This window comes from Staurois parvus, unplaced genomic scaffold, assembly GCF_062004578.1.
Source record: "Staurois parvus isolate SC_StPar_1 unplaced genomic scaffold, SC_StPar_1.0 ptg001479l, whole genome shotgun sequence".
NCBI lineage: Eukaryota > Metazoa > Chordata > Amphibia > Anura > Ranidae > Staurois > Staurois parvus.
Window position 1 is genome coordinate 26,714 of NW_028319275.1, and position 13,122 is coordinate 39,835.

A 13,122-nucleotide genomic window follows, 5' to 3' on the forward strand; every position below is an offset into this window, starting at 1 on the left:
CCGTGCCCCACTCCTCCCATCTCCTTCCTACTCCTTCTGTCTCTTCTCCGCCCTGCCCCACTCCTCCCATCTCCTTCCTACCCCTTCTGTCTCTTCTCCGCCGTGCCCCACTCCTCCCATTGCTCCTAACCCTTCTGTCCCTTTTCCACCCTGCCCCACTCCTCCCATCTCCTTCCTACCCCTTCTGTCTCTTCTCCGCCCTGCCCCACTCCTCCCATCTCCTTCCTACCCCTTCTGTCCCTTTTCCACCCTGCCCCACTCCTCCCATCTCCTTCCTACCCCTTTTTGTCTCCTCTCCTCTCCACCGCTCCTGTCTCATCTCCTCCTCACCCCTCTTGTCTTCTCCCTTCCCTACACTTCCTGTCCACTTTCCTTCCCACTGCTTCTGTCTCCTGCCCTCCGATTGTTCCCTTCTCCTCTTTACCCCTCCTGTTCCCTTTTGTCCTCTCTCCTCCCCACCCCTTGTGTCTCCTCTCCACCCCACCCCACCCCTCCTGTCTACTTTCCTCCCCACCCCTTCTGACCCCTCTACCCCCTTCCTGCCCCCTCTCCTACCCACTTCTCCTGCCCCTTCCCCTCCACACCCCTTCTGTCCTCTCTCCTCTTCTGTCTCCCCTCCTGCCAACTTCTCCCCCATCGGTCCTGTCCCCCCTACACTCATTCCCCCTCATCTTTTCTCCTCTTCTTTCTCTTCTCTTCTCCACCCCTGCTATCCCCTCTATTCCCGTTCTCCTTTCCTCCCCTGTTTTCTTCACACTTGCCTTCTTCACTCTCCTGTCTTCTGTTTCCTCACCTCCCCATGCCTCCTATCTCCTTGCCTCTTCTACCCTCTTGTCTCATTTTTCCTCCTCACCTGCTCTTTTATCTCCTCTCCTCATTTCTTCATTGCTTTTCTTCCACCCCCCCCTTCCTTTTTTACCTACCCCTTCTATCACTTCTTCTTTTATCACCTCCTCTTCCTCCCCTCCTGTCTTCTTTTCTGTGCTACTTCTTTCTTCACTGTTTTTCTCCACTTCTCTTTTCTCTCATCTCCACCTCCCGCCTTCTATTTCTGATTACTTGTGTCCCCCACTTCCAGCAAGCAGCATTCCCCACCGCTTCCTCTCTGCCATCTCTCCTTGTCGCTACTTCTTCCCATCATGGCTCTCCTTTCCCTGTTTCCCGTCCTACCCAGCCCCCTCAGACAGTCTCTACAGGTGGAGGAATGAGACTAGAAGCCGTCATGGAGAACTTACAGCGCCAACAGGCTGCTCGGTTGGCCTTGGAAGAAAAACTACGACAGGAAAAAGACAGAGAACTGCGTTGCTTGGTAGAGTCACGCATCCAGCAACAAGCGTTGGCCATACGCCATTATCAAGCCGCCGTAAGAGCAGCAGCCGCCGCAGCAGTGACCACCCCCTCCATCTCCAACACCACCAATACGACCACCACGACCACGGCATCTAGCTCAACGCTAGCCCAGAACCGGACTCCCCTGATCTTTCCTCGCACCCCGATCCAGAAATCAGAGGATGAAGACTCTAAGCACAAAAGTGAAGGGGAAGAGGCAGACTTTGACGATGACGATATGGATGACGAGGAAGGAGAAGAAGAAGAGGAACATATGGAGATGAACTCAAACATACAACCTGGCTCGCCTAGCAAGGGACTGTCAAGGGTCAACCAATCACAGTTACCGAATACCAGTTCCCAGTCGCAAGCCTCTCCTAATGGACAATCGGGTCATCATGAGTGGACGTATGAGGAGCAGTTTAAACAGGTAAGGCACAAGACCAAACGTTCTATTGTTCTGAGTCTTCTCCATCAAGAGCATGCCGAACTTTGTCCGACGTTTGGATAAAGTAGAGAATGAGTAGAGCCCGTCAGTTCTTGAAAAATCCCGTACAACTCTGGATTTGCTCTACCCCATCACTTTGCCATAACAATTAAAAAAAAAAAAGTTGAACCCTCCCTTCCGAAACTGACATGGGTCCTATCCATTGCCTACTCCATCCAAAACGTATAAATGCTGTGGATTTTCAGTGGAAGGTATCGACATTGGTCCCTCCCCCCCACTGTTGGCCTTCTAGACATGTCCAGTTCAGAGCCCTCACCAATCAGTATTCACCAAGGCGACCATTGTATAAAAAAGTTGAACCCTCCCTCCCGAAACTGACAATGGGTCCTATACATTGCCTACTCCATCCAAAACATATTAATGCTTTGGCTTTTTAATGGGAGGTATTGACATGGGTTCCCCCTCACTGTTGACCTCTAGACATGTCCAGTTCAGAACCCTCACCAATCAGTATTCACCAAGGCGACCATTGTATAAAAAAGTTGAACCCTCCTTCCCGAAACTGACATGGGTCCTATCCATTGCCTACTCCATCCAAAAACGTATAAATGCTTTGGATTTTCAATGGGAGGTATCGATATTGGTCCCTCCCCCCCACTGTTGACCTCTAGACATGTCCAGTTCAGAACCCTCACCAATCAGTATTCACCAAGGCTACAATTGTATAACAAAATTGAACCCTCCCTCTGGAAACTGACATGGGTCCTATCCATTGCCTACTCCATCCAAAAATGTATAAATGCTTTGTATTTTCAATGGGAGGTATCGACATTGGTTCCCCCTCGCTTTTGACCTCTAGACATGTCCAGTTCAGAACCCTCACCAATCAGTATTCACCAAGGCTACCATTGTATAAAAAAGTTGAACCCTCCCGAAACTGACATGGGTCCTATCCATTGCCTACTCCATCCAAAAATGTATAAATGCTTTGTATTTTCAATGGAAGGTATTGACATTGGTCCCTCCCCACTGTTGACCTCTAAACATGTCCAGTTCAGAACCCTCACCAATCAGTATTCACCAAGGCTACCATTGTATAAAATGTGATTGGCTTTCTTCGGTTGTTCTTGAAAACCTTCTGCTGTCCAAAGGGTTTTGGAGGTGGCCAGTACCCGTGTGTGAAGTAGATCATATTGGAAACTAGGAGTCTAAAGGCGGGCAAGGTGGTGGTTGGGGTGCAAAGGGTTAGTTATTTTTCATTTGTAAGTATCTATTTCATTCAAATTTGCCCTTGTTGGGGTGGTGCGAGACCCCATTGATGTACCCTTTTCTTCAGTTGATCTTTTTCTTGTCCACCTTCGCATGCTGGTTTCTTGAAAGCTTGGAGAGGTGAATGAGGTGGGGCATCTCTGTTGTAGAAGAGGATGTATGTGAGGTCCTTGGACCTAACGGGTTGTTGACAATATTCTGCATTGCTGAACATCCTACGAAGATATTGTGTGTTTTTTGTCATGGGAAATGGCGTGATCTCAAGGAGACAGTTTGAGACAGATTGGACTCCATTCTTTCTTTTCTCGAATTCTAGCCAAAAACTCACAAACGGCCCAAATGTTTAAGAAATATTATTATTTATACAGGTACTACGCAGCACTTTACATGTCTAGTGTACGTTCACATCAGTCCCCGCCCCCGAGGAGCGTACAATATAAGGTCCCTAACTCACATACTAGGGCCAATTTAGACAGGAGTCAATGAACCTACAAGTTCTTGGGAGGAAACTGGAAGAAACCCACGCAGGCACAGAGAGAACATGCAAAGTCCGTGCAGGTTGTGCCGTGGTTGGGATTCGAACCAGCGATCTTAGTACTGCCCATATATAGTCAGATATCTCCCAAAGAATGCCAGAAGAGGAGGTCCTCTAGATGCCCATCACCAAAGGTGTCCAAGGTGGTACGGGCAGTGGTGTATTTAGGTTTTGTTCCGTTAAAATTGTTCCGTTCCCCCCTGTGGAGAGAACCTGACACCGACAAACACCACCCCCACCCGGGAAGAGAGCTTGACATTGACCAACAACACTTCCGCCCCCCCCCACCCAAAGGAGCCCCCAATACACTGGCCACCACCTGCCTACACCGGTAAGAGAGAAATACACTCACAGCTCCAGACATCCCCGGGAACGAGAGTCAGGCTCTGCATACACCGTCAAGCAGCCCACAGCCTCTCTCAGATTCCACCTGGTCCTCATGCTGCGTGTGTCCTTTCTTCCAAAACTTCTTCTGGGGGGAGGGGGGGGCGGCGCTGCCCCCCTGAAAAATGCCGCCCTAGGCAAATGCCTTGTGGTAAATACGCCCCTGGATACAGGCAGTACTGTAAACAGCTTCAGCGCATCCATATTTATATACAGTAATCGCGAATACAGTATGCGCACCACCATAGAGTTGGGGCCCACCTACAGAAATTTATCAAAAAGATCTCTCTCGTTCTCAATAAAAGCTGCCTTCAATGCACTTTTGAAAGAGAAAACCAAAACATGACAGTTGTCCCTAGGGGAGGAGTTGAGAAGAAATTCCAGAAAAGGACATTTGTCCCGGGAACAAATGGCAAAACTGCTGTTTGCTGAACAGGAAGTCAGGGCAAACCTCCCCACTTTATATACACGCCGAATTAAAAACCAACAAAAACCCTGTAATGTTCGAGCTGCGGTTCCACCTCAACCTGGAAACATTTTTGTATGGCTGGTTTGGACAGCTTGAGAGCCGTTTCATCTATTTATTTGATTTTGAGGTTCGGCCTTGCTTTACATTTTTTTAAAAATGGCGCACGCTGCTATAAAAAATCCAACTTGTCTGACCATCATGCTAATCCACCGGCTTCAGTGCGTCCGGATTCACTGACCCAGAGCAAGTATGGAGACGAGGGAAGGCCAGCACTCATGTGTATACTTCTTTCCTGTCACTGGCTCAAAGCATTGAAGCCAGAGGGTTACTATGGCAGCCGGGTAAGTGGTATTTTCTGAAATAGGAATGGTTGGCTTCCACGGTTGTCTCTTCGTTTCGTTGTCGTTCGTTCAGTTAATCATTTGGTTTCGTCATATTCTTGATGTTAGAATGATTCGTTTTTGGAATTTGTTTCATATATTCAGATTCGTTTTATATATTCGTTATTTTCAAATCGGTCCAAAATTCAACATTCGAAATTTCAAATTTTGGAAAATTTGTTCTATTTTATCCTATTCTAATCTATTCTACTTTATACTCTTCTATTCTTTTATATTCTATTAGATTCCTTTTATATTCTGTTTGATTCTTTTATGTTCTATTCTTTTCCTTTATTTTATACTGTTATAACAGTATACTGAATACTGTTTTATTCTACTCTATTATTTTCTGTTCTATTCTTTTATATTCTATTTGATTCTTTTATGTTCTATTCTATTCCTTTATTTTATATTCTATTCTTTTATATTCTATTTGATAATTTTATGGTCAATTCTGTTCTATTCTATTCCTTTATTTTATATTCTGTTTTATTCTTTTCTATTATATTTTATTCCTTTTATGTTCTGTTCTATTCCATTCCTTTATTTTATATTCTATTCTGTTTTATTCTATTATATTATTTTCTATTCTAGTCTCGTATATTCTATTTGATTCCTTTTATATTCTATTTGATTCTTTTATGTCCAATTCTGTTCTATTCTATTCCTTTATTCTATATTCTATTCTATTATTTTCTATTCTATTCTTTAATTTTTTTTCTACTCTGTTCTATTCTATTTTGTTTTATATTCTTTTCTTTTTATTTTCTATTCTATTTTATTCTCTTCTGTTCCATTTTACTCTATGCTATCCTTTTCTATTCTATTTTGTTTTAGGCTGTTCTATATTATTATACTTTTATACCTTACTGTATTTATTGCAATATGTTTCCATTTCAGATTTTGAATGCATTATTGAATTCCAATTCATCTCCAAATTTGTTTTCAAATTGAAATTCAGATAATTAATTTCCTTATACTTTATTTCAGATTTGTTTAAATTAGTTACTATTGTTCATAAATTCGGATACACCCGAATATCCAAATAACGAAAATGTCATCTGAGTTTTGATTCTTTTATATTCTATTCTGATCTATTCCTTTATTTTCTCTTCTATTCTGTTTTATATTGTTATATTATTTTCCTATTTTATTATTTTATATTCTTTTATGTTATTTTCTATTCTCTTCTTTTGTATTTTATTCTGTTCTATTCTATTCCTTTATTTTCTATTCTATTCTGTTGTATTCTATTCTATTATTTTCTGTTTTATTATTTTATATTCTTTTATTTTTTTTCTATTCTGTTCAATTCTATACTATTTTATATTCTTTTGTTTTCTATTTATTCTATTTTATTCTATTCTTTTATATTCCATTCTGTCTTTTCCTATTCTATGCAGTCCATTTCCGTTCTATTTTTTTAGTCTATTCTATTCTTTTCTATTCAATAAAACAGCCTAAGTAGGAATTATCCTTATACCTTACTGTATTTATTGTTATACGTTTCCATTTCAAATTGAATTCATTTTTGAATTCCAGTTAATTTTCGAATTTGAATTAAAAAATTTTAAATTGTAACTCGGATAATTTGTTTCCCTTACACTTATATCAGATTCGCTGACATTTGTTGCTCTTGTAATTCAGAAATTCAGACACCTGAATATCTAAATAACAAAAATGTCATGAGTTTTGATTCTTTTATATTCTATTCTGAGCTATTCCTTTATTATCTATTCTATTCTGTTTTATTTTGTTATTATTTTCCGTTTCTCTATCATTTATTTCAGATTCGCTGAAATTAGTTGCTATTGTAATCGGAAATTTGGATACACCCGAATATCCAAATAACAAAAATGTCATCTGAGTTTTGATTATTTTATATTCGATTCTTTTATATTCTGTTCTGATCTATTCCTTTAATTTCTATTCTGTTTTATTTTTTTATATTATTTTCTTATTTTTTTATTTTCAGTTCTTTTCTTTTCTATAAAGCAGCCTAAGCAGGAATCATCCTCTTATTTCACTTTTATACCTTACTGTATTTATTGCGATACGTTTCCAGTTCAAATTTTTAATTCATTTTTTAATTTAAATTCAAATTTGTTTTCAAATTTAAATTTGGATAATTTGTTTCTATTTTTTGTTGTTTTCTATTCTAGTCTTTTATATTCCATTTTTCTATTCTTTTATTTTATTTTCTATTCTGTTCTATTCTATTCCATTTTATTCTGTTATATCCTTTTCTATGCTATTCTGTTTTAGTCTATTCTATTCTTTTCTGTTTTAGTCTAGTCTGCTCTTTTCTTTTCTATTCTATAAAGCAGCCTCAGTAGGGATCATCCTCTTATTTCACTTTTATATCTTACTGTATTTATTGCGATATGTTTCTATTTCAAATTTTGAATTCATTTTTGAGTTCCAGTTCATTTTCGAATTTGAATTCAAATTTTTCAAATTGTAATTCGGATAATTTGTTTCCCTATCATTTATTTCAGATTCGCTGAAATTAGTTGCTATTGTAATTCAGAAATTCCGATACATCTGAATATCCAAACAACAAAAATGTCATCTGAGTTTTGATTATTTTATATTCAATTCGATTCTTTTATATTCTATTCTGATCTATTCCTTTATTTTCTATTCTGTTTTATTTTGTTATAATATTTTCCTGTTTTATTCTTTTATGTTATTTTCTATTCTCTTCTTTTATATTCCATTTTATTCTATTCCATTATTTTCTATTCCATTCTAGTCCATTCTATTCTGATCTATTCCTTTATTTTCTATTCCATTCTATTCTGATCTATTCCTTTATTTTCTATTTCATTCTTTTCTGATCTATTCCTTTAGTTTCTATTCTATTCTGTTTTATTTTGTTATATTATTTTCCTATTTTATTATTTTTATATTCTTTTATGTTATTTTCAATTCTATTCTTTTATATTCCATTTTATTCTGTTCCATTATTTTCTATTCCATTCTAGTCCATTCTATTCTGATCTATTCCTTTATTTTCTATTCCATTCTAGTCAATTCTATTCTGATCTATTCCTTTATTTTCTATTCCATTCTATTCTGATCTATTCCTTTATTTTCTATTCTGTTTTATTTTGTTATATTATTTTCCTATTTTATTCTTTTTATATTCTTTTATGTTATTTTCTATTCCATTCTTTTATATTCCATTTTATTCTATTCCATTATTCTCTATTCCATTCTAGTCCATTCTATTCTGATCTATTCCTTTATTTTCTATTTCATTCTAGTCCATTCTATTCTGATCTATTCCTTTATTTTATATTTCATTCTAGTCCATTCTATTCTGATCTATTCCTTTATTTTCTATTTCATTCTAGTCCATTCTATTCTGATCTATTCCTTTATTTTCTATTCTATTCTGTTTTATTTTGTTATATTATTTTATTCATTTGTTATTTTCTATTCTATTCTTTTATATTTTGATCTGTAACGAGGCGAAGTGCACAGGTCTGCTCTCAGGGACGGCGCGCTTTGCTTGCACAGCAAGAAGCCGCTTGATGATAGTCACCTCGATCATACACCGTGTATCGGGGATATCACAGGGTACAAAGGGCGCTGATGGCCGACAGGAATGTTCAGCTCGTTACATACAGTCCAGGATTAGACATTATGGTGAATATAAACACGTATAATACCAGGCCGGGGTGAATTATTGTCAGAGGCAGATAAGGGAGAACTCAATTACGTGCGCAAACCGCGACTCCGAAGCACTGACATTGATTGTACTTTATTAAAAAAAAAAACTACAAAAAGACAAAAAAAAAAGGACAACAAAAAACAGAATTGAACCGCGAGGGTACGCATGAAAGGCGCATATGAACTAGAACGCACAGTAACGATCCTTGTTTCCATATAGCTGCCCTCTCACTAAGCATGCGCCAAGATAAAAAAAAAAAACTATAATAAAAAATTATACCCTATGTTGTTGTTGGGAAAAAAAAAAAAACACTATACTATATGGAAGGATTTTGATCACTGAAATCTCTATTCCTCGCATCCTGATTGGTGCTTGAACGTCTGGGCAAGGGTTTGCACATGTGCAGTACGACTTGTACGCCGTGCGCTGAGATTTGTTAATCATTACAATCCCCTTTGGCAATAGCCATGCGTGATCTCTTTATGGCATCGAAGATATTATTTATTTAGGTACTTGTATAGCGGCATCAAATTTACGTGGCGCTTTACATATAATATATATATATTGTAGCACATCAGTCCCCGCCCCCGAGGAGCGTACAATCTAAGGTCCCTAACTCACATTCATACCTACACAGACTAGGGCCAATTTAGACAGGAGCCAATAAACCTACCAGAATGTCTTTGGAGTGTGGGAGGAAAGCGGAGTACCCAGAGGAAACACACACAGGCACAGGGAGAACATGCAAACTCCAGGCAGGTGGTGCCGTGGCTGGGATTCGAACCAACGACCCCATACTACACAAATACTAGGTCCAATTTAGACAGGAACCAATTAACCTACCAGCATGTCTTTGGAGTGTGGGAGGAAACTGGAGTACCTGGAGGAAACCCATGCATGCACAGGGAGAACATGCAGACTCCAGTCAGGTGGTGCCGTGGCTGGGATTTGAACCAACGACCCCATACTTCACACATACTAGGGCCAATTTAGACAGGAGCCAATTAACCTACCAGCATGTCTTTGGAGTGTGGTGGGAAAGCGGAGTACCCAAAGGGAACCCACACAGGCACAGGGAGAACATGTAAACTCCAGGCAGGTGGTGCCGTGGCTAGGATTCGAACCAACAACCCCATACTGAACACCTTTGCTCTATAAAGACACAATTGGACCAGGTTTGTGTGGAGGAAGCCAAGTGTCCTGCAGAGACCTGACCTCATCCTTACTGAACACCTTTGCTCTATAAAGACATAATTGGACCAAGTTGGTCTGGAGGAACTCAAGTGTCCTGCAGAGACCTGACCTCAACCCTGCTGATCGCCTTTTGCTCTATAAAGACATAATTGGACCAGTTTTGTGTGGAGGAACCTAAGTGTTCTGCACAGAGACCTAACCTCCACCCTGCTGAACACCTTTGCTCTAGAAAGACATAATTGGACTAAGTTGGTGTGAAGGAACTTAAGTGTCCTGCAGAGACCTGACCTCAGCCCTACTGAACGCCTTTGCTCTAGAAAGACATAATTGGACCAGTTTGGTCTGGAGGAACCCAAGTGTCCTGCACAGACACCTGAACTCCACCCAGCTGAACACCTTTTGCTCTATAAAAACATAATTGGATTAAGTTGGTGTGGAGGAACTCAAGTGTCCTGCATAGAGACCTGACCTCAACCCTGCTGAAAGCCTTTGCTCTATAAAGACATAATTGGACCAGTTTTGTGTGGAGGAATCTACGTGTCCTGCACAGACACCTAACCTCCACCCTGCTGAACACCTTTGCTCTATAAAGACATAATTGGACCAAGTTGATGTGGAGAAACTCAAGTGTCCTGCAGAGACCTGTCCTTAACCCCACTGAATGCCTTTGCTTTAGAAAGACATAATTGTACCAGTTTTGTGTGGAGGAACTCACGTATCCTGCACAGACACCTGACCTCCACCCTGCTGAACTCCTTTGCTCTATAAAGACATAATTTGTCCAGTTTGGTGTGGAGGAACTCAAGTGTCCTGCGCAGAGACCTGACCTCAACTCTGCTTTGAGATTGAGAGCAAGGAATTTTTTTTTTCGGTCCCCAACATGGGGCCAGATGTGCAATCCAGGTCTTCTTATTCAACACCGGCAGCTAACCTCACAAATGGGTACAAATTCCAACATACACCCTCTAAAATCGTATGGAAAGTCTTCATAGAAGAGTGGTGGATGTTAGAGACACAAAAAGGAACTTCATAATAATGGTCATGGGGGGTGCAAGAACTCCATATTAATGGTCATGGGGGGTGCAGGAACTCTATATTAATGGACATGGTTTTGGAATGGGTTGTCCAACAAGCTCATATAGGTGTGATGGTCAGGTGTCCATGAATAGTGTGATGGTCAGGTGTCCATGAAGTGTATATTGGATACCACAAGCTACTTAGAAGAGGTCTCTGCTGGCATTTCGGTCTTTGGTCTCGGACTTTTCTTGTGCTGTTTAAACCAGAGAAGAAACAAATGTATGGATCATCTGATGGACATTCCAGTCCATAGTGAGATTTTGGACTCAAAGATCACATGTTTCTCTTGTAGAATAAAAGACGTGTTGACTTCCTAGCTTTTGGGATCTGCCGAACCCTAATTGAACCCCCTCCCCCTACAAGATCGGTAAACTCTACCTTCTTCAGTTGAGGTCTACCTTTGTTTTCCTGGGTTCAAGGGTCTTTTATTCCATTTAGTAAGCAGCTGGGTTTTAACATGATAATCCCTCCTAAGCTCGAGTCCTTCAAGATTTTGCTGAGGTCTTTCTCCATGTTCAGGAGATCTCCTCTCACTTCCTGTCCCAGTGACCTCACAGGAAGTTCAGATTTTTAGTAAGAGCAATTCAAGGTTTATTGCATTTTATTTGGTAGATATCAGAGGGGCTAATATTCCCAAAAATAATATACTGTATATATAGGAGAAGCCTGATGGGTTGAGTCAGTCCCTGACATCTTCCAAAGCCTGGTCCTTCACACACTTTGTGTGTTCCTGCTGCTCCTGTTGCATTCTAATAAAAATGGGGAAAAAATCATTAGTAATGGTGGGAAGCCCTCATAATAGGCACAACAGATGTACAGACCCGGGAACTCAGCACAGGGGTGGTGGGAATCCCTCATAATGGGCACAGCAGGTGTGCAGACCCGGGAACTCAGCACAGGGATGGTGGAAAACCCTCATAATGGGCACAGCAGTCATACAGACCCAGGAACTCAGCACAGGGATGGTGGGAACCCCTCATAATGGGTGCATTGGGTGTACAGACCTGGGAACTCAGCACAGGGATGGAGGGAACCCCTCATAATGGGTGCATTGGGTGTACAGACCCGGGAACTCAGCACAGGGATGGCGGGAACCCCTCATAATGGGTACAACAGTCATACAGACCCGGGAACTCAGCACAAGGATGGTGGGAACCCCTCATAATGGGCACAGCGGGTGTACAGACCCGTGAACTCAGCACAGGGATGGTGGGAACCCCTCATAATGGGCAGGTAGCGCAGGGAGTCCCTGGGAGATAAAGGAAAGTGTCCGGTAGTTTAAATCTCCACCATCCAGCGAACATGAGATATCACTTCTAGGTGGACTGTCCCTCGAAGGTGACAACGTAGATGTTTCATTCCACATTGACCATCACGGCTCCTCCGCATGATGACGTGGCGCCCTCACATGCCCTGTCATTGGTTGTCTGGAAATTCCACGTTGTCTTGGGGGGGATCATTGGTCGTATGGAGTCCATTGGTCAGTGGTGTGTCAATAAACAACATGGGTAGGTGGCCCTCCTCACAGGTAGATTAACACCTGCCATCGGTAATCCCGTAATCTGCAGACCTCCACAGGGCGCTCATCGCTCATAATCCAACCATTGGGAGGAGGAATGGCTCTAATGATGGGCTCCTCCATCCACATTCCACAGGTCGGGACAATCGGCACGCACACCTCCGGCCACAAAGACGACAATTTCAGGCCGGCCGTGGAATCTCTCCATTGTATTTATATGGGTCCCGAGTCTTCTTCTCGAATCTTGACGTGAGTTGTGTATTTCTTCCAGATCCGGTGTGAGACTTCCCATCATAAAGACCGCTCACTGCTGCTCTTTCTCTAGGTTCATGTTAGCTGGTCTCGTCTCCGCCCCCTCCTGTAGTTTCCTAAAGGCAGCCTGTCGTGGGTGGAGCCTGCTGGGCTCCTCCCACTACTTTGCTCAGGCTGTGTACAGCAGAGTGATGATGTCACTGCTACTTTTACAAGCTGATAGCTGGGTTTTCAAAAGGTATTCGCTGCACACGAAGTGGGTGTAAGTCGTTTGCGCCTGGAGCAGGGGCGGACTGACCATTCGAGCACTCTGGCACTGCCCGAGGGCCCGGGGTCAGTAGGGGGCCCCATGAAATGCCCCTGGTACCTTTTATAGGCTTTTTTGGGTGTGCTTTGAGTGTGGGCAAGGACACAGGGGCCCCATGATCTCCTATTGCCCAGAGGCCCCATGATCCCCTCTTGCCTGGGGGCCCCATGAGTTGTCACTCCACTCCTGGCCTGGAGTTCAGCTATAAAGTAGATGCAAACCCAAATTTTCCCCTTTACATCTTCATCTATTTTTAAAAATTTCAGTTTCAGTATTTTTT

General features: G+C 41.5%; 1 protein-coding gene across 1 annotated transcript in view; it reads left to right on the forward strand.

Moving 5' to 3' along the window:
- Positions 1-573: 573 nt before the first annotated feature.
- Positions 574-13,122, forward strand: part of LOC149435699 (AT-rich interactive domain-containing protein 3A-like) — a 293,175-nt gene continuing 280,626 nt past the window's right edge. Inside the window, exon 1 of the mRNA XM_089662471.1 lies at positions 574-1,759. Within this exon, the coding sequence (XP_089518597.1) occupies positions 800-1,759 (960 nt within the window). The 5' untranslated portion in view covers positions 574-799. The remainder of the gene's footprint in view (positions 1,760-13,122) is intronic.